This window comes from Lepidochelys olivacea (assembly GCF_965140295.1).
Source record: "Lepidochelys olivacea isolate rLepOli2 genome assembly, chromosome: 11".
NCBI classification, from domain to species: Eukaryota; Metazoa; Chordata; order Testudines; family Cheloniidae; genus Lepidochelys; species Lepidochelys olivacea.
The window spans coordinates 23,626,629-23,647,956 of NC_140421.1; the positions used below are offsets into that span (position 1 = coordinate 23,626,629).

Genomic DNA, 21,328 nt, shown 5'->3' on the forward strand with positions numbered 1-21,328 from the left:
CACATTAGTCTGAGGCCCATTGATAGATTTAAGATCCAATATCTTGTTTGCCTTAACTTCTAGAAATGGGAGTTTTATCAACTTTGGAAAGGAAGGATTCCCAAACTTTCCAGTGGGATACACAACACTTGCTTCTAGATCTGGTGGTCCTGAATATTGTACACTGAAATGGGTGATTATTTAGATTTTTATTCATAGATTCTCATCGATTCATTTAAATATTCCAAGGCTAGAAGGAACCATTGTGATAATCTAGTCTGACCTCCTGTATAATTCATGCCATAGAATTTCCCCAAAATAATTCCTACAACACATCTTTTAGAAAAACATCCAATCTTGATTTAAAAATTGTCAGTGATGGAGAATCCACCATGATCCTTTGGTAAACTGTTCCCATGGTTAATCACTCTCAACGTTAAAAAAAATGTTTTATTTCCAGTCTGAATTTGTCTAACTTCAACTTCCAGCCATTGGATCACGTTATATCTTTCTCTGCTTGATTAAATATTTGTTCCTCATATAGATACTTATAGACTGTAATCAAGTCACCCCTTAATCTTCTCTTTTAGATTGAACTCTTTAAGCCTATCACTATAAGGTGTGTTTTCTAAACGTTTAATCATTCTTGTGGCTCTTCTCTGAACCCTCTCCAATGTAGCAACATCCTTCTTGAATTGTGAGCACCAGAACTTGACACAGTATTCCAGCCACCAGTACCAAATATGAAGGTAAAATAACCTCTACTTCTATTTGAGATGTCCCTGTGTATGCATCCCAGGATCACCTTAGATCTTTGGCCATAGCATCATACTGGGAGCTCACGTTCAGCTGATTATCCACCACAATCTTTTTCAGAATCACTGCTTCCCAGGATAAAGTCCCCCATCCTGTAAATATGGCCTACTTTCTTTGTTCCTAGATGTATACACTTATATTTATCTATATTAAAGCACATATTGTTTACTTCTGCCCATTTTACCAAGTGATCCAGACGGCTCTGAATCAGTGACCTATCCTCTTCATTATTTGCCACTTCCCAAATTTTCATTTTATCTGCAAACTTTATCAGTGATTATTTTATGTTTTCTTCCAGGTCACTGATGAAAATGTTAAATAGCATAGGGCAAAGAAGCAATCCCCGAGGAATTCTACTGCAAACACACATGCTTGATGACAATTCCCCATTTACAATTACATTTTGAGATCTATCAGTTAGCTAGTTTTTAATCCATTTAATCTGTGTCATGTTCATTTTACATTGTTCTAGTTTTTTAATCAAAATGACATGTGGTACCAAGTCAAATGCCTTACAGAAGTCTATGTATATTATGTCAACACTATTACTTTTATTACTATTATACTTACTAACTTGTAATCTTACCAAAAAAAATATTGCAAGTTAGCTTGATAGGATCTACTCTCCATAAACCCATGTTGACTTGCATCAATTACATTACCCTCCTTTAATTCTTTATTAATCGAGTCCTGTACAGAAGTGCTGGAACAATTTGTATAATGGGGATGCTGAGAACCATTGGACCAAAGTATAAACCCTGTATATGATGGAAACCATTTCAGGCCAGGAGGTACAGCAGTACCCCCAGCATGTCTAGTTCTAGCACCTATGGTCCCATATCAGCTGCTCCATTATCTTGCCGGGGATTGATGTCAGGATGACAGATTTATAATTATCCAGGTCATCCTGTTTACCCTTTTTTAAAATTGTCACAACATTAGCTTTCTTCCAGTCTTCTGGAACTTCTCCAGTGCTCCAAGACTTATTGAAAAGCAACATTATGGTCCAGCAAGCTCCTCTTTTAAAACTCTTGGATGGAAGTTATCTGGACCTGCTGATTTTAAAAAAAAAAGTCTAACTTTAGTAGCTTCTGTTTAATATGCTAAAGAGCTACTCATGGTAGGGAAAGAATGTTATCACCATATATTCAGATTGTATCATCAGTTTTTTCCCCAAATACAGAACAGAAATATTTATTGAACACCTCTGTCTTTTCTGCATTATTATTGATAATTCTACCATTTCCATCTACTAATGGACCAATACCATTGTCAGGATTCTTTTTGTATCTGACATATTTTAAAAATTCCTTCTTATTAGCTTTAACTCTGTTGGCCATAGATTTCTCCTTGTGTCTCTTTGCTTCTGTCACGGTTCCTCCCCCACTCTGAACTCTAGGGTACAGATGTGGGGACCTGCATGAAAAACCTCCTAAGCTTATCTTTACCAGCTTAGGTCAAAACTTCCCCAAGGTACAAAATATTATACCTTGGACTGGCCGCTACCACCACCAAACTAATACTGGTTACTGGGGAAGAGCTGTTTGGACGCGTCCTTCCCCCCAAAATACTTCCCAAAACCTTGCACCCCACTTCCTGGACAAGGTTTGGTAAAAAGCCTCACCAATTTGCATAGGTGATCACAGACCCAAACCCTTGGATCTGAGAACAATGAAAAAGCATTCAGTGTTTTACAAGAAGACTTTTAATAAAAAATAGAAGTAAATAGAAATAAAGAAATCCCCCCTGTAAAATCAGGATGGTAGATATCTTACAGGGTAATTAGATTCAAAAACATAGAGAACCCCTCTAGGCAAAACCTTAAGTTACAAAAAAGATACACAGACAGAAATAGTTATTCTATTCAGCACAATTCTTTTCTCAGCCATTTAAAGAAATCATAATCTAACACATACCTAGCTAGATTACTTACTAAAAGTTCTAAGACTCCATTCCTGTTCTGTCCCCGGCCAAGACGACCACAGACAGACACAGACCCTTTGTTTCTCTCCCTCCTCCCAGCTTTTGAAAGTATCTTGTCTCCTCATTGGTCATTTTGGTCAGGTGCCAGCGAGGTTACCTTTAGCTTCTTAACCCTTTACAGGTGAGAGGAGCTTTCCCCTGGCCAGGAGGGATTTCAAAGGGGTTTACCCTTCCCTTTATATTTATGACAGCTTCCCTTATCAATTTTCTACAATTCCTATCTTCTGATTTATATTCATTCCTATCAACCTCTCATTTATTCAATTTGTTATATATAAACAACCTGGTTTAGAGGCAATGAGGAAGTGGCTATGCAAAATTTTTATATGTATATATATATATATATATATATATATATATTTAAATTTTGTATGGCTGCTTCCTCATTGCCTCTAAACCAGGTTGTTATTTTAACTAGTATGGCCTTCTTCCTCAATAGTGGGATTTTGGCTTTTTTAAGGTATTCTATAAAATGTATCAATTATATTTTCCTCTGTCTCCAAAGCGTGTAAAGTAAGAACTTGTGATACTAAGGGAATTTAGTCTTATAACGAGAGAATATAAAATACAATACCTTTAAATTACTTTACAAAACCTGAAAAAGTCGCTAAATAAATTTTCAGTAAAGTATGTGCCATAAGTTTTATTGGCACTTGTTAGGGATGACCCACATATAACATTCACAGGGAATGTGGCCCCTCAAATCCATTGTGATGAATCATATTTCATCACATTGCCCTTAATATAAAGTCTATTTATATATGAGGATGAATGGATAGATAGACGATAAAAAGATGAGGTGTGGTATATTATGTTTTATTGGCATGAATTTGGGAGGATCTGCATTACTCATGATGTGTAGAAGTGTGTGTATACAACCCCGAAACCAGGCAAGAAAGGGTTAAAGAGCAGCTTTGGGTTCAGGCAGCTCCACCCTTTCACACCTGTGACACATGCCAATCTTGGAGGAAGAGCTTACAAAAGGAAGAAGCTCAGTTCATAAGACCCCAGACTGCAGAGGTGGACAGACCTCTGACCCTCATCTCCCAGAAAGGAGCACTGTAGAAAACCAAGCTATGCTGGACTGACTGTGAACACCGAGCAATAATACAGACTGCTGGAGGATCCAGGTAGGACAGAGAAGCTGGAACCGCTCCTTATTTCTGTTAATTTACTTTCTTCTCTTTTGGTGCCTTGAATACTGAGACTAGGGGCTGGAACCTAGGGCAGATTCTTGCTGAGAATATGAACTCCTGGAGGAGAAGGTGGACACTTTGGAGGAAGTAGGCTAGGAAGAAGCAAGAGGTCTGACCAGACAGAATGTAACCACTTGCCACAAAGGTCCCTGAGCTGGAACACATAGTAGAGGGAGGTACTGGGTTCCCCTCCAGCCTCACTGGGAGGACTAGCCAGAAGACTCCAGACACTAGAGGCCAGAAAGACTATTGGGTAAAAATCCTGGTTTACCCCAGAAGGAATGAGAACAAAGGTGACACGGGTGGAGGGCAGAGTCACAAGTCAAGAGGGGACCATAGATGGATCTGGTCAGCAGGACTACAGAGGATGAAACCCTGCAATGCCCTTCTTAGCCAGAAGGCAGCACACTGGCTAGTGATTCTCTTCATCACAAGAAGCTACAAATAAGATACGTAGCATCATCCAAAATGACTGCCAATAAAACTTGTCTCCACAGGACACCATCATATATTCTGTGTGTGTCACATATTTTACAGAAAAAATATCTTAGAATCTGGTGCTACTTTTTTCACCCCTCCTCCTATATTAGTCTAACTCAGGAAAGGAAACAATTTTAACAGACACACTTTAAAATCTCTGAACATTATTTAAAATAATTTTTCTTTTTGATAATAATAATGTAGTGATTTTAAGATCCAATGTGTCAGTCAATCAGTGCTAAAACCAAGTGCTGTATGCCATCAGAAAGTGAGTTTCCTAGCTCTTGAGTCATATATAGCACCCATTTCTATCCAGGATGGCTACAACAGTTTCTATATTTGTTTGTTTGGATTTATAAAAATGCTTAAGAAAGGACAATTATCCATATGCTGTATGTACCCTAGACATAATTTAAAAACTTATCCGAAGTGAATAGTATGGGTAAATATAAACCACCAGAAGTAAGACAGTCAACTTAAAAATTCAGTTTTCCCTTTCCCCACAAGAATTCTACATACTTATTATTTCCCCCGTTTTCAAATATTTGGGGAAAAGATGAGCTTTGCAAGCTTTGAATGTCATTAGATTCTTCTAAATTGCTCCCATCACTATGGTTCATGAGAGTTTCTGTATTTCTAGCCATGATGGTTCACTTCAATATCAATGACAGAAGCTACACAGAAAACTGCGGGCTGTTAGAGGTTGCACCTTAGACCTGTCATTGGTCCAGATATCCGTGTAACTGCTTGTCCTGTTCCTCATTCCACTGGTGGAGAGAGTGAAACAAAATTAACACAAAATGGTTATGTAGCAGGGTGCTGGTACAAAAGCATCTAATTAGCCCCTGCCCAGTCAGCTCCAATCAGGAGAAGCAGATTTGGGCTGATGGAAAAAGCCTGATGCTGGCCTGAGGATTGGCAACACCTGCTGGCCTGACAAGCCAAGGGCTATAAAGGCTTGGAGGGAGCCAGAAGCCAAGGGGGCAGCCAGGGAGAAGTCAGTCAGTGAGGGAGGGAGGGAACCCAAGGCCTCCTAGCTGAAGGCTGACTGCTTGTAAAAGAGGTTGAATAATCCTGTAAAGCTTGTAAATAGATAGACACTGGTGATGGGATAACTGTAGGTAAATAAAGACATGGGTTGCACAAGCCTGAAGCCTCTTGGAGCCTTACTGGGGCAGCAAGCAGGCCCCAGGAAGAGGGACGGGTCGTGGTCCCTGTTACAGTTAACAGAATACCAAAGAAAAGACTCACCTTGAAAAAGGCAGATAAATGATACAGTAGCCAGTACTCCTCTTGGAGCCACCAGGAAAATATAACCCACATTTTTCAAAAGGAGGCTGGATAGCCATCTGTCTTGGATAGTTTAGACACAACAATTCCTGCATCTTGGCAGGGCGTTAGATTAGATGACCCTTGCAGTCCCTTCTAATTCTATGATTCTATGAAGGATAAGTCATACTCCCTCTGTCTTACCTGGAGTGCAAGGCACACTGCCTTCATGTGGCTAGTGAAGAATTCTGTGCTGTACAGTAAAACTTTTGAATTTTTCTTTCTCTCTGAAGAGTGCTCCAAATTCCTGTGCCAGAGGTCGCTAAGCGCACAAGTGAGCATCTCTGTTGAAGACTTGCCTTTGGAGAACTGGCTTTCATAAAGTAATATAAAAAGAAGAACTGGGCAACAAACAAACAAACAACCCAACACAGAAGAACGGGACCAACAATCTTCACCTAATGCTCAAATGAAATCGAACAACTTCAGTGGTCCACATAGTTATTTTAGACCAGATTAATTTCCTATTAGGGCCAGAGGAGGAAGTGCCAGAATACTAGAAAGAAGACTATTCTTGTGATATTTCTGGTTGAACAGGAAGCAGGAAATACTAGAAATCTAACAAATAAGCTTGTTCTAAGACCAATTGTTTCAAGCCCAATTTTACTGACTCAAGAGGTGAAAATATACAAAGCAGGTTTATATGTGAGCCAAACTACCAATGTTTTGAGGTTCACCCATCATTAGTTTAAAAAAGCTACTTAATTTACTGCATATCCTCCCAAAATAAGGTTTCATTATTCTTACTGTTTATTTGTATAATATGTCCAACATAAGCTGTGTATAGTCAGAATTAGCTCCAGTTCTTTTGAATTGTGTAAAACTTTATACAGAACAGTTGTCCTCACAAGCCAGGAAAAGAAGCAAAGTGCAGAAGAGTATTATATGCAAATATTAAAGATTAATGACTTGTTTCATGATAGACATAAACCAGAAGCTCTCCACAGGAGTTCTTAACCCTAAATTTTATTTTAAATACAATATCTCTGTTTCACATTCCATTTCTCCCCTACTACTTTGAAGAGATTATTAAAGTCAAAAGCACACAGAAAGAGGCATTTTACACAGCGTTAGGTGTTAGTATTTTTACCAGTTATAACAAAGGCAAATACAGAATCCTGCCTTAACCAACAGAAAACAAGGTCCTGGTTCTGGGAGGTGTTGAGCATCTTCTTAGATGTGCTGATTAGAGCTGTATGGAGAAAAGTAATTCCATTTCACATAGAATTTTGATCATTTGAAATGTGTTTTCATTTCAATTTGACATGAAAACCAAATATTTTGAAAGACTTTGTGAAGCAGAATAAAGCCCTGGGTCTGGGGTAATCCACCTGGTGGCTTCCCTGAAGCTATGAGCCTGGTAGCTAGGGAGCCGGTGCTCCCAGGGCCTACCAGCTCCCAGTTCCCCATTATCCTGCCTGTTGGCTTGCAGAGGAGCCAGAAGCCTGGGACCCCAGCTGCGCCAGGGGCCACAGAGCTTTGGAGTTCTGGCTCTCAGGGTTTTCAGGCTCCCTGTCAGCCCACCACAGAAGCTTCCAAGGACCCAGGAGCCTGGAACTTGAGGTCCCAGCAAGTCACCAGGTGGGTTGCTAAGGAGCTGGGCAGGTGAGCTGGCAGGAAAGCAGGCAGATTTCTGATGGAGACCAGACTGGGTTCCATCTATATGCTGCTGAAATCAAACTGTCTTCACAAAACATTTCAATTTCAATCAATCAGCATTCTCTGATGGGAAAACGTGCCATCAGAGAATTTCTGACCAGCTTTAGTGCTAATATCCTTAACTTCCAGTGCGGGAGTTGGGAACACTCAGGATCAGGGTTGTACTGATTTTAACTACTTAGCTTAAATTGTATATATTTATTTATATTCTGTTACTGATTTTGGGTGTAAGATGGTCACTTATGTAGAATTTGCATAAAGGCATGTCATTTCACCTTTGACGATCAGTGACCTGGATCCTGCCATAAGAGTAACTGGAAGTGGGAGGTTGGTGGTTGCTGGTTTAAATGTGCTGCAGTGTTCCTTTCCAGGAGATTATCTGTCTAGACAGATATGCCACACCAAGGTGATTTATGCTGATGTGAAATGAGAGTGCATCAGGATTACACTGAGATGCAAACTTAGTGTTTTAAATTAGAGTGTCTTTATTGTGGGACAGTTGGAAGCGTGCACTATGGACCTGATCCAGTGCCCACTCAAACCAATGAGAGTCTTTTAGTGATTTCAATGAGTGCTGGATTGGACCTTATATGAAAGCTAAGAAAAAACATCACTTATATAGACTGGAAGCATTGTCCAGTGGTTAAAATGCTACCCTGGGACTTGGGAGACCTTGGTTCAATTCCCTGCTCCATTGCAGACTTCCTGTATGACTTTGAACACATCATTTATTCACTATGCATCAGTTCCCCATCTGTAAAGTGGGAATAATGGCACTTCCCTATCCCACAGAAGTGTTGTCAGGATAAAAACATTAAAGACGGTTGAATACTAGGGAAAAGGAGTCACATTAGTACCCTAGAGATCAGTCACATGTTAATGAATCAGATTAATACATTTGAAATGCCTTACTGCATTCCATTAATTGTCAGAGCACAAAACTGGACACTTTTTGTAGCATTTCAAATATATTAGCTATATAACGTAATGCCTCACCTTGGTTCATCATTGGGGATGGAACCCATGATCTTTGTTACCTCTAAGGATGATGGCAGTAGTAGCCTCTTAGCCTGCAAGCGGGCCAGCCACTGGCAGCATAACCACTTACTCAGCATATTACATACACTCCTGTTAGGATCATCACACTGAGTGTTTGAAGTCTATTTATGCTCAAGGGATACATTCACAAAGAAACGTAGGCACCTAAAAAAATCACTGGGATTCACAAAGTCTGACTTTGGCACTTGTAGGCTCCCAATACAATGAATGGGGAGAGACAGGTGCCTTAGGATGGGATTCACAAAAGTCAGTACACTTGGCGCCTTCTCATCTCTGATAACCAATGAGAGATGCCAAGCTGAGGGGTAAGTGGTAAGCCCTGCCCCTCTCTCAGAAATAGGTGCCTAAGTCCAGGCTCCCTCTGATGGATCTGCAGAGTCTGACAGTCAGTCTCTCCAGTTGAAGTGTTCCACTGTGGTGAAATAATTTAAAAAAATAATTGGAGTAGGGGGACTGGATCCTCATGCTTGCTCTCTCTCTCGCCCAATGTTTAAGCTGCTCCACTGTGGATAAATAGTGAAAGAATCGTTGGGTCAGAGAGAGAGAGCAAGCATGAAAATGACTCTGCTGCCTGCAGGTTACAGCATTCAACTGGGAGGTAAAAGATCCAGGATCCACTCCCTCTGCTCCAATTACTTTTGAAATTATTTATCCACAGTGGAGCAACTTCAACAGGAGAGATGGAGGGAACCCCTGTCAGACTATCCTGTAGCCCAGTGGCTAGGGCACTCACCATAAAGGTGGCAGATCCCTGTTCAAATCCCTTCTCTCCCACAGGTGAAGAAGGGAACTGAACCAGGAGTCTACCGCATCCCAAGAGAGCACTGTAACCACTGGACTACACACAAGGAGAGATTTGGATTTTGTGTGAGCTTCTCTGTAGGGGCCCAGTCCAGTAGGTGAGGTCTGAACATACTTACTGAACACACTGACAAGTTACACGGAGAAATGTCTATCTTCCCCCAGTTCATGCATTGCTCTGGGACATAGGCATCCAGATGCCTGAGATGGGGCTGCAGTGCGTATGTTCAGAGGCAGAAACATAGACACTTAGGGAACTCTTAATGCAAAAATTTAGGTATTAGGAGAGTTTAGGCACCAACAGGATTCGGGGGGGAGCTGAGCAGGGGCTTTCTGAATCCCAGTGGGGCCTGTAGAGCCTAAATCCTTTTTTGAATATAGCCCTAAGTCTCTATGCCAGTTTTATACCAAAGGTATTATAGAATTGGTATAAAGACATGGTCATGGTGTAAATGATCCCTAGATTTAAACTAAATTAGTGTCTAGTGCCTCTACCTGAAAATCTCCAAGAAGAAAACCATTACCACTTAAAGCAGGGCAATTGCAGAAAATGTAAAACTGTGTGGGCAATGGGGTTGAATTTCAACAAATATCAAGAAGCATCCCGCAAGGTCACAATTCTATTAGCTAAGGATGTGGAGAACAAAAACTTGATCAGAGGTTAAACAGTACATAGAGCAATTGACCCAGAAATAGAAAAAAAATTGCAGTAAATTCGGGGTATGTTCATTCAAGTCAACAAAAAGTTCCTGGTAAGGCTCAAGCACATAGTTGACACATCAGTTATAACAAACAACAATAGCAGTATTTCAGACATTTCAAATGACAGCACAGGAATATTAAGCAGCAGATCCTTAGCAAAATTCCACTGAAGTCAATAGTTACATTAATTCACACCAGCTGAATATCTGACATGCTCTGTCACTTTCTCTCTCTGTATGTATGTAAATATATAAATATATGACTTAAGTATAACTTGAAGGGACCACTCTTAGGGTGAGAGGATAGTTTAATTCCATTGTCATCCACGTCTTGTCCTTTCTGCTGATAATGTCAACAATTAGTGTCAATTATGATGGTAGTCTTTATGATGTTAACACTTGTCCACTAGGAAGTGAACTAAGACACATTTCACTTATTTCATATAGGCCAAGCTGCCATCAAATAAATAGTAATGACTTTTGGTCAGTGGAGAATTCAGACCAGTGACCTAGAGTTGAAAGTCTCTGTATCTCATTAATAATTCTCTGAACTATCCAATCTCTTACATCTATATATTTTACATCCATATAAATGCATTACATGGAACACATATCATAAATAAATGGCTTTATACTCTCAAGCAATATCAAAGAGCGCTGCAATATTTTTAATATAACAATTTGATTTTATAACATACCAGCATCTTTTTGTTTTACTATGTAATTTACCAACCCCATAACTTCTAGAATTGTCTGGCTTCTGCCACCTGAAGAATTAGATCATTCAAAAAGGTACCTGGGACATCAGTGAAGGTCTCTCCAAGGACAGACACATGAAAAGGTAGGTCCATCTCCTTAAGTTTCAGTAATACTTTAAAGAAACTCTCAGGGTCTTTGTCATGTTCCCTTGAAATAAACAAACAGAATTTACCTTGAATTAGGTTATGTTTATTTGTAGAAAACTTTTTACCTTATCAGAGTAAGGTTTATCTTAACCTCTGTTTTTGGTATTGGGGACCTCAGGCTCAGTCCCCTAAGCATGACTTCCTCCTCTGCTCATTCACCCTGCATGATGGCTTATGCCATATGGACTTTTATTTTCCTCAGCCCAGGATTCAAGACCACAAATCAGCCTTGTTAGAGTCTTAAGCCTGTTCCCTAGCCCATCTTTCTGAGACCTTGTGTTCACTCTTTAAATTAATAACTTAGATAGCATACAGATTTAAATATTTAAATCTATAAGCTATATAGATATAGCTATAAGCATATCTCTGCCACACGAACAGACAACACTGAAATCATACTAATTTTTTAGTCAGGGAGCATGTGTATTCCATGTGCAAGTTAACCATAGAAAGGTAAGGGAGGGGTATTTGATTCGTAAAAATGTAAAGAATCATAATTTCAATGGTGTCACCCTCTGCAGTGTGGTGGGGAATTGCTTCCCCCCTGCCCCCCGCCTCCCTCCAGGTCCTCTGGTTGGTGGAAATTTTGATAATACAGTATCATAAAAAATGGGACAAATTGGGTATCATTCAAAAGCCCTTTCTCCCACAAACACAATGGTACCAAACAAGGTAAACCTAGAACAATTATGTAGCTATGTATTTGAGAAAAATGTTTTAAATTAGCTTTTTAAAATTATACTTTAAATACAGGCATGTCAAACATGCAGCCCTCACAAAGTAAAATTGTGTCCGTTGATTAACAGAACATGCTCAGAACATGATACCTGATTAATTTTTTTAATGTTACAGATTACTATACATATAAGGAGTGCTTTGACTTGATTTGCCAGTATCATTAGGAAAGAAGTGGTTCAGTGGTATTGATTATCAACTTTGTTTATAATGCCAAAAGAGTTCTAATGAGGTACTGCTTAAGATGTCAGCATCCAGTCTGAAATTAATGGAATACCTTTGTAAACAGTACGCACATAGTTACATAACATACATACATTACATAACATAATTAATTACAATCACGGTGATGGGTTGTACTAGGCCCAGAGGCTCCCTGCAGGAGGTCACAGGGTCCTACCACACCCCATCCCAGAGAGGAGAAGAAGGAAAGTCCTCCAGTGGCCTAGCGTGGTTGTGGGGAAGCAGCCAATAAGGGAGGCTGCAGAGAGCACTGAGCCAATCAGAGCCCCACAGACTCACATAAAAGGAATTGTAGGGCTAGAGTCAGTCAGTTGCTGCCTGGAACTGTGTTCCTGGCTGGCTGAAGGAGCAGAAGGACCATGGGCAGATCAGTTGCTGGCAGGGCTTGGGGATGCAAGAAGGGGCTCCTGGCTGGCTGCTGCGACTGAGTAAGGACTGAGCCGAGGAAGAGCTGCAGGAAGATAGTGTCCTGAGGGTACAGCCCCATACCTGGGCTGGGACTATTTAAAGACTGAACCCAGGGAGGGCTACAGAGATACCAACAGAGGGGTACTGGGATACGCCCCTGGTGGTCTGTATATACCGGAAGAGGTCTGGTTTGCTTCACATACAGATTGTGTGAGAGACTCGGTTGACTTGGTGCTTGAGAACCACCAACAGAGGTCACCACAAACCAAGAGTGCAGCCACACGCACTCAACCAGGGCATGCTCGTGAGAGGTGGGTGCTACCCCATTACCCAATCCCAAAGAAATGTATTACAAAATCCTTGTTTTTACTTTGATCTTGATCATTTTTAGACATTAGCGGGGAGCAAAGAATACCAGCTAATATCTGAATCTTGGAGAATACCACCGTAGGGGACCTGGTTAAACATGTGGCTCCGTGACAGCTTGTGTGCTACATGAACTGCACCCATACACTGAATTTGGCAAGGTTGCAGAGGAAGTACATCAAGCACCAGGAAAAGTCGAAGATGCCAGGACAAGTGTTAGCTGTGGGAGAGTCTTTGCTCTCTTTATTTCATTTGTCCGGAGTGCTAATTGGAATTTGCATTTGACAGGACTGGAAGACTTTGTGAAATATTTTTTTGCTTTAGATCTAACCAACTATTCTGCAATGATTGCCTGGTAAATTGCTGAAATAAGAGGTGTAGTGAAGTCTGCCCCAGACACATGGGAAGAATTTAAAGAAGGAAATTGGAGTGTTTAAAGGTCGCTAATTCCCTGCTGGGCATTTGGTTCAGATAAAGCTCTAGAGCATGAAAACGCAGCAAAAAGAAAGTTATTTGGGGGTTGGTGGGCATAACACAGAAGCCCAGTTTTTCCTGACAACCCCAGAACTCCACTGAATTTTGAATGAAATATTATGCACAGCTGGAATGACTTTCCCAGAAGTAATAAAGCACCATTAGGTTCTGCTAAGTGCCAAGAAGAGGACAGGATGAGCTTACTTGGATTGACAGCACATCTGAGTACGACAGACCAGCGCTTATTAATCATGACAAAACAGGTCCAAGTGATGAGAAGTGAATGGATACTTTGGATCATGACTTGTTTGAAGTCTTCAAAACCCAAAGCATTATCCAGAGGTTTGTCAATCTAAGGTCTCCAATCAAGAAAAGACTAAAGCTGTAAATGACTTAAAAGAAAATCAAAGTGAACATAGCAGGGATTTTTTCAGAGCTAACCACAGACAGGTAATCCCCATGATGTTGACCTACATGAGACTTTAGGAAAGTATAAATTCTTCGTAGTACAACAAGCTGTGTTTGAATGCGATGGAAGAAGGCATACGTGCCAAACGAAAAGCAAACTAAAGTACACTAATACATACCTAGCCTGGTCTTCCTAAGCCAGCACCCAGTGACAATGTGACTGGTATCTTATGCCAGCAGAGTCCTTTCAATATAGCAATCATAAATGGCTGAGGTATAAGTTCTCAACAAACCAGAAACTGTTAATGCCTGCTGAGATTTGGCTGATTAATTTAATTATGAAGCTACAGAGAATATACTGGATCAATGACATAATCCACCTCATATTTGACACATATGTAGAGGAATCAATTAAAATACTACTAGAAAGAAGAGAGACTATCTTATTTCACCTGTCCAATACAAAATCATTGACTCCACAAACATCTTCAAAGTCACATTAAAGAAGCTGTCTCATACTCAAATGAAGGATTAGTTAATTGCATACTTTGCAGAAAAAACACTCTAGCATGCAAGGAATTGTTGAAAGAATTTCTTTGTTGCATTGTGTAACAAAGCGGATGCCTTGCACTGTTCAGTGGAGTTTCTTCATAGTTCCCATGAGGAGGCTGACACTAAAATTATCCTGCATGCTGTCAATGCCACAAAGAGAGGTGCTACTAAACTCTGGATTTTTGCACAAGACACAGATGTTTTAGTGCTCTCTGTGAGATGCTACCCAAGACTTCTGCAAGATTCTGTTTTTGTGCTTCCTGCTGGGGAACGGAATTGCTGTATATCCCTCAGAGATGTTTTCCTATCACTCAGACCATTAAAACCACAGTACTGCCAGGTTCTCAGACACTTTCAGGATGTGACACTACTGGAAGGCTGGTTGGAAAGACCAAATTAATTTACTGGAAGATTTTTGATTTAGCCTCCAAAGATTCTCCTTGCTCTGAAGATGCCTGGAATGGCTGAGACAGTCACTGATGAAGTCATAAATGCACCTGATATGTTCATACGCCAAGTTTACCATTTGAAGACCATTATTATGCAGTTGCAAAGTTACGTTGGTGGATGTTTTCCAAGAAACAGACAAAGACAGAAAAATTCCTTCTGACAAGGTATGCATTTCTATCTGCGATCAAGAAGGCAAATGATCAAACAATGAAATGGACCCAGGATGATCCAGTGCATCCAAAACTACCCTCCCCTGTCAGACCTGGATGGGTGTTGGAGGATGGACGGATCACACTAGTTATGTGTGAAATACCATACATTCCCGAACCAATCCTTCAGCTAACTAAATGCTTACATGCAAAGAGAAGATGCTCACCAGCCTGGAAATGTTTGGCCAGCAGACTGCCTTGTATGGAGCTGTGTAAGTGTAGCACGAGAACCAGTGTGACAACGTACCTAGCAGCACTGCCCTAGACAGAGACAACTCTGATAATGACTTTGGTGAATAACCTTGACATATAGGACATTTAACTTCCCTAGGATTACCAAAGAGGGTTGTTTTTTTAATGTAAACAATGAATCTGTGTTTGAAGTATAATTTAAAAAATGTTGATTTTTAAACATTTCTCTCAAATATATATCTATATAGTTGTTCTAGATTTGTCATGTTTGGTACCATTATGTTTGAGGGAGAAAGGGCTTTTGAATGATACCCAATTTGACCCATTTCTGATAACACTGTATTATCAAACTTTCCACCGGCTGGAGCACCTGGAGATGGGAGCCGGTGAGTCCCCGCTGCCACACCACAGAAGGTGACACCATTGAAATTATTATTCTGTAGATTTTTATGAATAAAATGACAACGCCCTTACTTTTCTATCACTAACTTGGCCATGGAATGAGATTTTACTCCATTATGCTCCTAGGATATTTACACTGTCCCCAGCAATAGGCAAACAAATGTTTTTGCAGAAGCAATATGTTAGTCAAATGCATTTGCTAAAAAATTCCCAAATGGAATTTTATGACTAGATATTTGGATACAGAAGAAAGAACACATCTGATGTGGGGGTCTTTTTGCACCATCAGGGCTTTAAGTAACTAATGGGGGGGGTTTAAAGTTACTTTAGTAATGGATAAGAAATAATCTGTAAACATTTATAATTTCATCTGAAGATAACTAAAGATTTAGAATGTTTTTTTTTTCTGCAGTCAAGGTCTTAAAAACACTGGATTGGTTATTTTAAAAGAAGGACTAGCATCTAGCTTTCATCTTCTTTATTATGACAGAATGAGAGGTTAAAAAGACACCATAAATGAATAAAAATTTCCATAATTTGGTAAATTACATAAAAAATGGAAGATGTTATTTTCTCTATTCTAAGGTGTGATTATAATATTTCTTGCATTTAATTACTCTGCTTTAAAGTAGTATACTTTGGACAGATGTGGACCAGATGTCTTTAAAATATTTTGTTTTTAATTTATTATTTAGAAACTTGAACTGTTTTCCTTCTTGTGTTACAGGAAAATCGACAGTTCAGAAGTAGTGGTGTATTTCCTCCACAGACTAATTACGTAAAATGAATCTGTAGGTTTATCATATAGATGCTGTATATGAAACATTAATAATTATATCATTCAGGAAATCTCAAGCTAAATGAGATCTGCAGCTCTACATGTATTAATTTCTAATTCAGTCAATATTTTTGGTTTACTGATTTAAAACAAATGTATCTTCTAATTAACGTTTAAAACGGTACTTTTCTAGGCTTAAAATCTTCAGAAATTTTAAGGTCTAGAAAATTAGATTAACCTGCCCACCCCAATAATTACTTTAAGAAGTTGTATATCCCCCAGCTTTGTTTTGTTCCCAACAATAAAGTGGAATGCAACAGCATAAGCCATGTAATTTGTTTCACATCTGTGGACCAGGAGTTTTCATGATGATGGTTCCAATAAACTAAAGTGGATGAGAATACTGACTCAGAGAAAATTCAACAACTTTTAAATTACAAAGACCCAGGACTGAAATACCAACAAGCTGCTTGTATCCATGTGAATAAAATAATTATCCATTTCTGGAAGGATAGCTGATGTGTAAAATGTACTTCTAATGCTCTAATTCTCTTCAAAATGTCCAGCTGAAATGAATGGAACCATTAATTTATTTCAAAAAGAAAAGGAGTACTTGTGGCACCTTAGAGACTAACAAATTTATCTGAACATAAGCTGTAGCTCACAAAAGCTTATGCTCAAATAAATTTGTTAGTCTCTAAGGTGCCACAAATACTCCTTTTCTTTTTTGCGAATACAGACTAACATGGCTGCTACTCTGAAACCTGTCATTAATTTCTAAGTGGCCATATATTTTAAGAAGAGCTGGAAAATAGCAACACAAAGTGAGGAGCCAGACTTGTCAGGTGTAAAAGTGGTAGTGATAAAGCTTGTAAGGAAGATAATCTGTGTTAGGATAATTCTTAAGAGTCATGAATATTCACTGGTGGCCTCAATCTTCCACTGAGGCAGGCAGTTACAGGTGTTTAGTACCTGATACTACTGTTGGCAGAATACCTGATCTACATAATGTGTGCCTAAGTCTGAGAGATGCTGAGCAAGTGCAAGTAAGTTGAAGTCAATGGGACCTCTTAGATTGAGGCTACGAATATGTAGCCAAGTGGCATGTGTCCACACCTACTTCAGAGCCAGATCTACTCTAAAGCAAAGGCCTCTCCCCACCTGCACAGAAATAGGTGAGCCAGCTGCCTCCTGCACCATCTTCCATTCTCAGGGATGGGGATATTCCCCCTCTCTGTGGTATCCAGCAGCCACACATGGGGAGAATCAAGCAAGAGGGATGGGGCCATGATGCATGCCCTCCGAACCCTACACAGACCTACAGCAAAGACTATGTAATCCCAAGATGTGCAGAGCCCCTCCATAATTGCGTATGTCCCTTTCCTTTGGAGGAGGGCAGGGGTCCCAGAGGCAATCACTTGTGAGGGACGGTGTTGGAGTCACACTGTGTAGGAGCTGGCAGGTTAGCTGGCAGCTGTAGCTGCCCTACAACTTGTGGGGAGGCACATGGCCATTTCACATATGGCCATATATGCGTAATGAATCCTAGGCATCTACACAGATTTTGAGATTGATGGCAATTGGAAATATTGAGGAGAATTGGGTGAGGGAGGGGAGACAAATTCTGCACTCACCAAAATAGAAGAAATGCTATGAGGGGAATTTTTTGATTTTTCCTGCCCACAGAAATCCTTCCTATGGGTTTCCCATGTGAGCATGTGATCCCCCTTCCACATTTTCCCTGTAAAATATTTAGCTCTTCTCTATTTTCCTGATATAAAAATAGTAATAATGTATGTGGATTTTAAAGATGAATTTCATGTATCTTTTAGTTTTCTAATTTGGTGGTTTATGTTGTTTCCGTATTCTGGGTCCTGTGACTTTTACAGGCACAACACCATTATCATTTTATTTTTAGTAATTTAGTTAAGGCTTGTAAAATGCTTTCGGCATGGGAATCTATACATTAAAATGTATTCTTATACATTATGGTAAGTAATAATGGTACAGCTATCCCACCAAAGAGGAAAGCAATGTGTTTCTCAGCTGACATGGGAAAATCATATACAATCCAGTCTCCCTTACTCAGCAACAACTGTTAAACACACCAGATTGTCATAGCAGTGACTGTGGAAAAAGATGAACACAATATGGAATGTCTGTTCTGTAAAGATCTGCTCAAAATGACATGCATTTTTGGCTGCATCTGTTGCATTTTTGAGTTTTGTTAAGCATTATCAATTATATATATATATATTCCATTTTCTTAAGGGCAGTTGCAAAATTGTAAAAAGCTTGATGTTACTATGCAAACTTTTTTCACTACATGTTTGGGAAAACTTAAGCTAATAAGAATGTCTCTGGTCCATTTTCCTTGATTCTCACATATTTGAAATGATCTTGTATTCATTTTTGCTTGACTGAATGCTTGTAATTATTCAGTTGGTAAAAAGGAAACAGAAACTGGACATGAATATATTCTAAATTTGGATATGAGAGCATGAAAGGTGCTGGAATGACAGTCTTTTGGCTACACAACAGCTACAGCATGGACAAAGGTAACACATACTTCTCAACTCTGCCCTGGTAATATGGTTTAACCCTGAGCAGGAGGCAGTGCCTTTAGAACGGTTGAACCTCCATATCCATGTGTGTACTTAACAGAGTGCTTGTTAGTGTTACATTATAAACCTCTCTAGAAATGGCTAAAGAGAAGTATGGTCTAGCAATCTGACCACAGGACTGGGAGCCTGGAATTCCTGAGCTCTTACGCTGATTTCCTCTGTGAACTTGGACAAGAAATTTAGGACTAGATTCTGATTTCAGCCAATGGGAAATTTACCTTTGTGACCAGGATTCAGCCTCCAATTTCTCCACCTTAGTTTTTCCATTTGTAAAATGGTGATAGTACTGTTTATTTCTCCACCACACAAGAGTGCTATCTGGGCTGATTAATCAATGGCTCAGATCCTCCTGGCTAGCCAAATTGTGTTTGGCACAGGACCCAATGGGGGAAGAGGGGACAAAAGTGGCTTCACATCATCATTATGCTCCTTTGATCTGGGGGCCAGCCAAAACTTCTCTTTGTACTGGCTGATAATGGTCCTCACAAGACTATTCTGTTATCCAGGGATTGACTGAGTTTAGCAGTACTCCCATCCCCTATGTTGGGAGTGGCAGGAAGTTTAGGTGTAGAGCCAGCAAAGTTTGGAATTATGCCACCTGGGAATCTCCTATGGCAGAGTACTCATCCAAAAATCATTGATTATTTGGTTTGCTGGCAGTTCCAAAAAAATCAAAAAAATCTTTTGGCTCTGGCTGAACCAAAACAAATCAGTCAGAATTTTTGGTAAATTGAAAAAGTCAGAAAAATTTTGTTTCTGGCCAAATGAAACATTTCATTTGTTTGAAATAAAATGTTTGGTTTGGGGGCATTTTTAATCTTTTTAAGAAAAGCAATGGAAATGAAGAACTATATTCACAAACTCAAGGAGAAGGAGGTGAGTATCCCCTCTCCCAGAGGAGTGCTCTAACCACCAGGCTCTAGACTCATTCTCACTCTCTCTGGCCCAATGACTATTCAAGTATTTAATACAAAGTGGAATAGCTTCAGCAAGAGAGAGATTGAAAAAGGCCCATCCCAGCATACACTATAGCCTGGTGGTGAGGGTACTCACCTGAGAGGAGGGATACCTGGGTTCAAGGCTCTGCTCCAAGGCCAGGGACTCCCACATCCCAGGTGAATGCCCTACCACTCGACTATTGGGTATAAGGGGGGGGGGGCACCACCACCATTTCGTCCTCTTCTGTTTGGTGAATGGCACCTAAATCCCCTTGTGAATCCAGCCTGAAAAATGAAAACATTTCTGAAATTTTTTCTTTGTTTCGACTGAGACAATATGCCATAAGTGACGCAAATTCTTGAAATGTTTCGGTCACCCTGAATCTGCAAAAGAGGTAAAATGGAGGAGCAGATCTGGCCCTTGTAAATCATCTGATTGTGCAGATACATATATTGTATTTGGGTTTAGTTTCAATAAGAGATCCATGTTACTTAAGAGTCTAAGGTATAGTCAGAAACATACTTAGATATACCTGACATTGATCGTATCTTGCTGACAGTCTCAGTTATTTGTATGAGAAGGATACATTATTAAAAACAGTAAGAGATGTAAAACAGATAGAACTTGCTCAGAAAAGCAAGATACATGTTTCTCTTTTTAAAAAGTATCTATGTTTAATAACAATAGTTATATGAATTAAAATGATGCAATAAAATGAACCTGGTAATCTGGCAGGGGAAAAATCTCTCAAATTTCACTATGTACCATAGGGCATGTACCCGTTGTTATACAACATCACTTAATACAGGCCCTGTCATAACAATCTCTCAAGGTACTGTGCATTTTGAAAGGGGAATGAGCTAAGCTAAAAGCAATACTAAAAGGGTCAATCTTAATCTTCTGAAAATACTTAACAAGGGTGATTTCCCATGTTTCAGTGGTAGAGAATTCAAAATAGTGGGGGCACATCATAATACTTTACACTTACATAATGCCTTAAACCCAGGAAACTCAAAGCACTTTCCAAACAATAATGAGCAAAAGATCAAAAACTGTCCGGCAAGGTAAGGAAGCATTCTCATATCACCAAGAGATTTAGTTACTTGCCCAAAGTCACATAAGAAGGCTGTGGCAAAGCCACCAACAGAACCCAGCTCTCTTACCTCCCAGGACCATCTTTTGGCAACAATATTATATGGATTCCATATCATACAATTACTTGGCTGTCAGTGGAAGAAAGGTGAGAGATAGTGGTACTGATACTGAAACACCAGTGACATCTTTAGAAATAAGGACCCAATTTTTTTAAATTCAGTGTATTAGAAAACTGGGAGCTAACACAGAGGTTTCTAGCTACCTTTTAGTCACCAGAAAATAGCTGATACACTGAATTTTGGTCCATGGAGGTATCATTCATTATTTACAAAGCTGTGAGCAGCATTTGGAGATAAATAAAAGGCAGGTCACTGTCCCAAGGAATTTACATTCTATGTCAGACATAACAAAGAGACAACTGGAATCAGAGCAGAGGGTGGTGTGAGAAGCATAACCCAGCAGGGCAGAGAGGTTGGAAAGACAGATGTGAGGCTGATCAGAAGGGGACAGTTCACTGGTAGAGAGGCAGATTTGGAAGTCACCAG

At 39.8% G+C, this 21,328-nt stretch overlaps 1 protein-coding gene across 5 annotated transcripts in view; it reads right to left on the reverse strand.

The window, feature by feature from the left end:
* Window positions 1-21,328, reverse strand: part of GTDC1 (glycosyltransferase like domain containing 1) — a 283,440-nt gene that overhangs the window by 18,093 nt on the left and 244,019 nt on the right. For all 5 annotated transcript variants that reach the window (XM_084642667.1, XM_084642666.1, XM_084642669.1 and 2 more), the window contains one exon: window positions 10,800-10,909. In XM_084642667.1, the coding sequence (XP_084498793.1) occupies window positions 10,800-10,909 (110 nt within the window). The remainder of the gene's footprint in view (window positions 1-10,799; window positions 10,910-21,328) is intronic.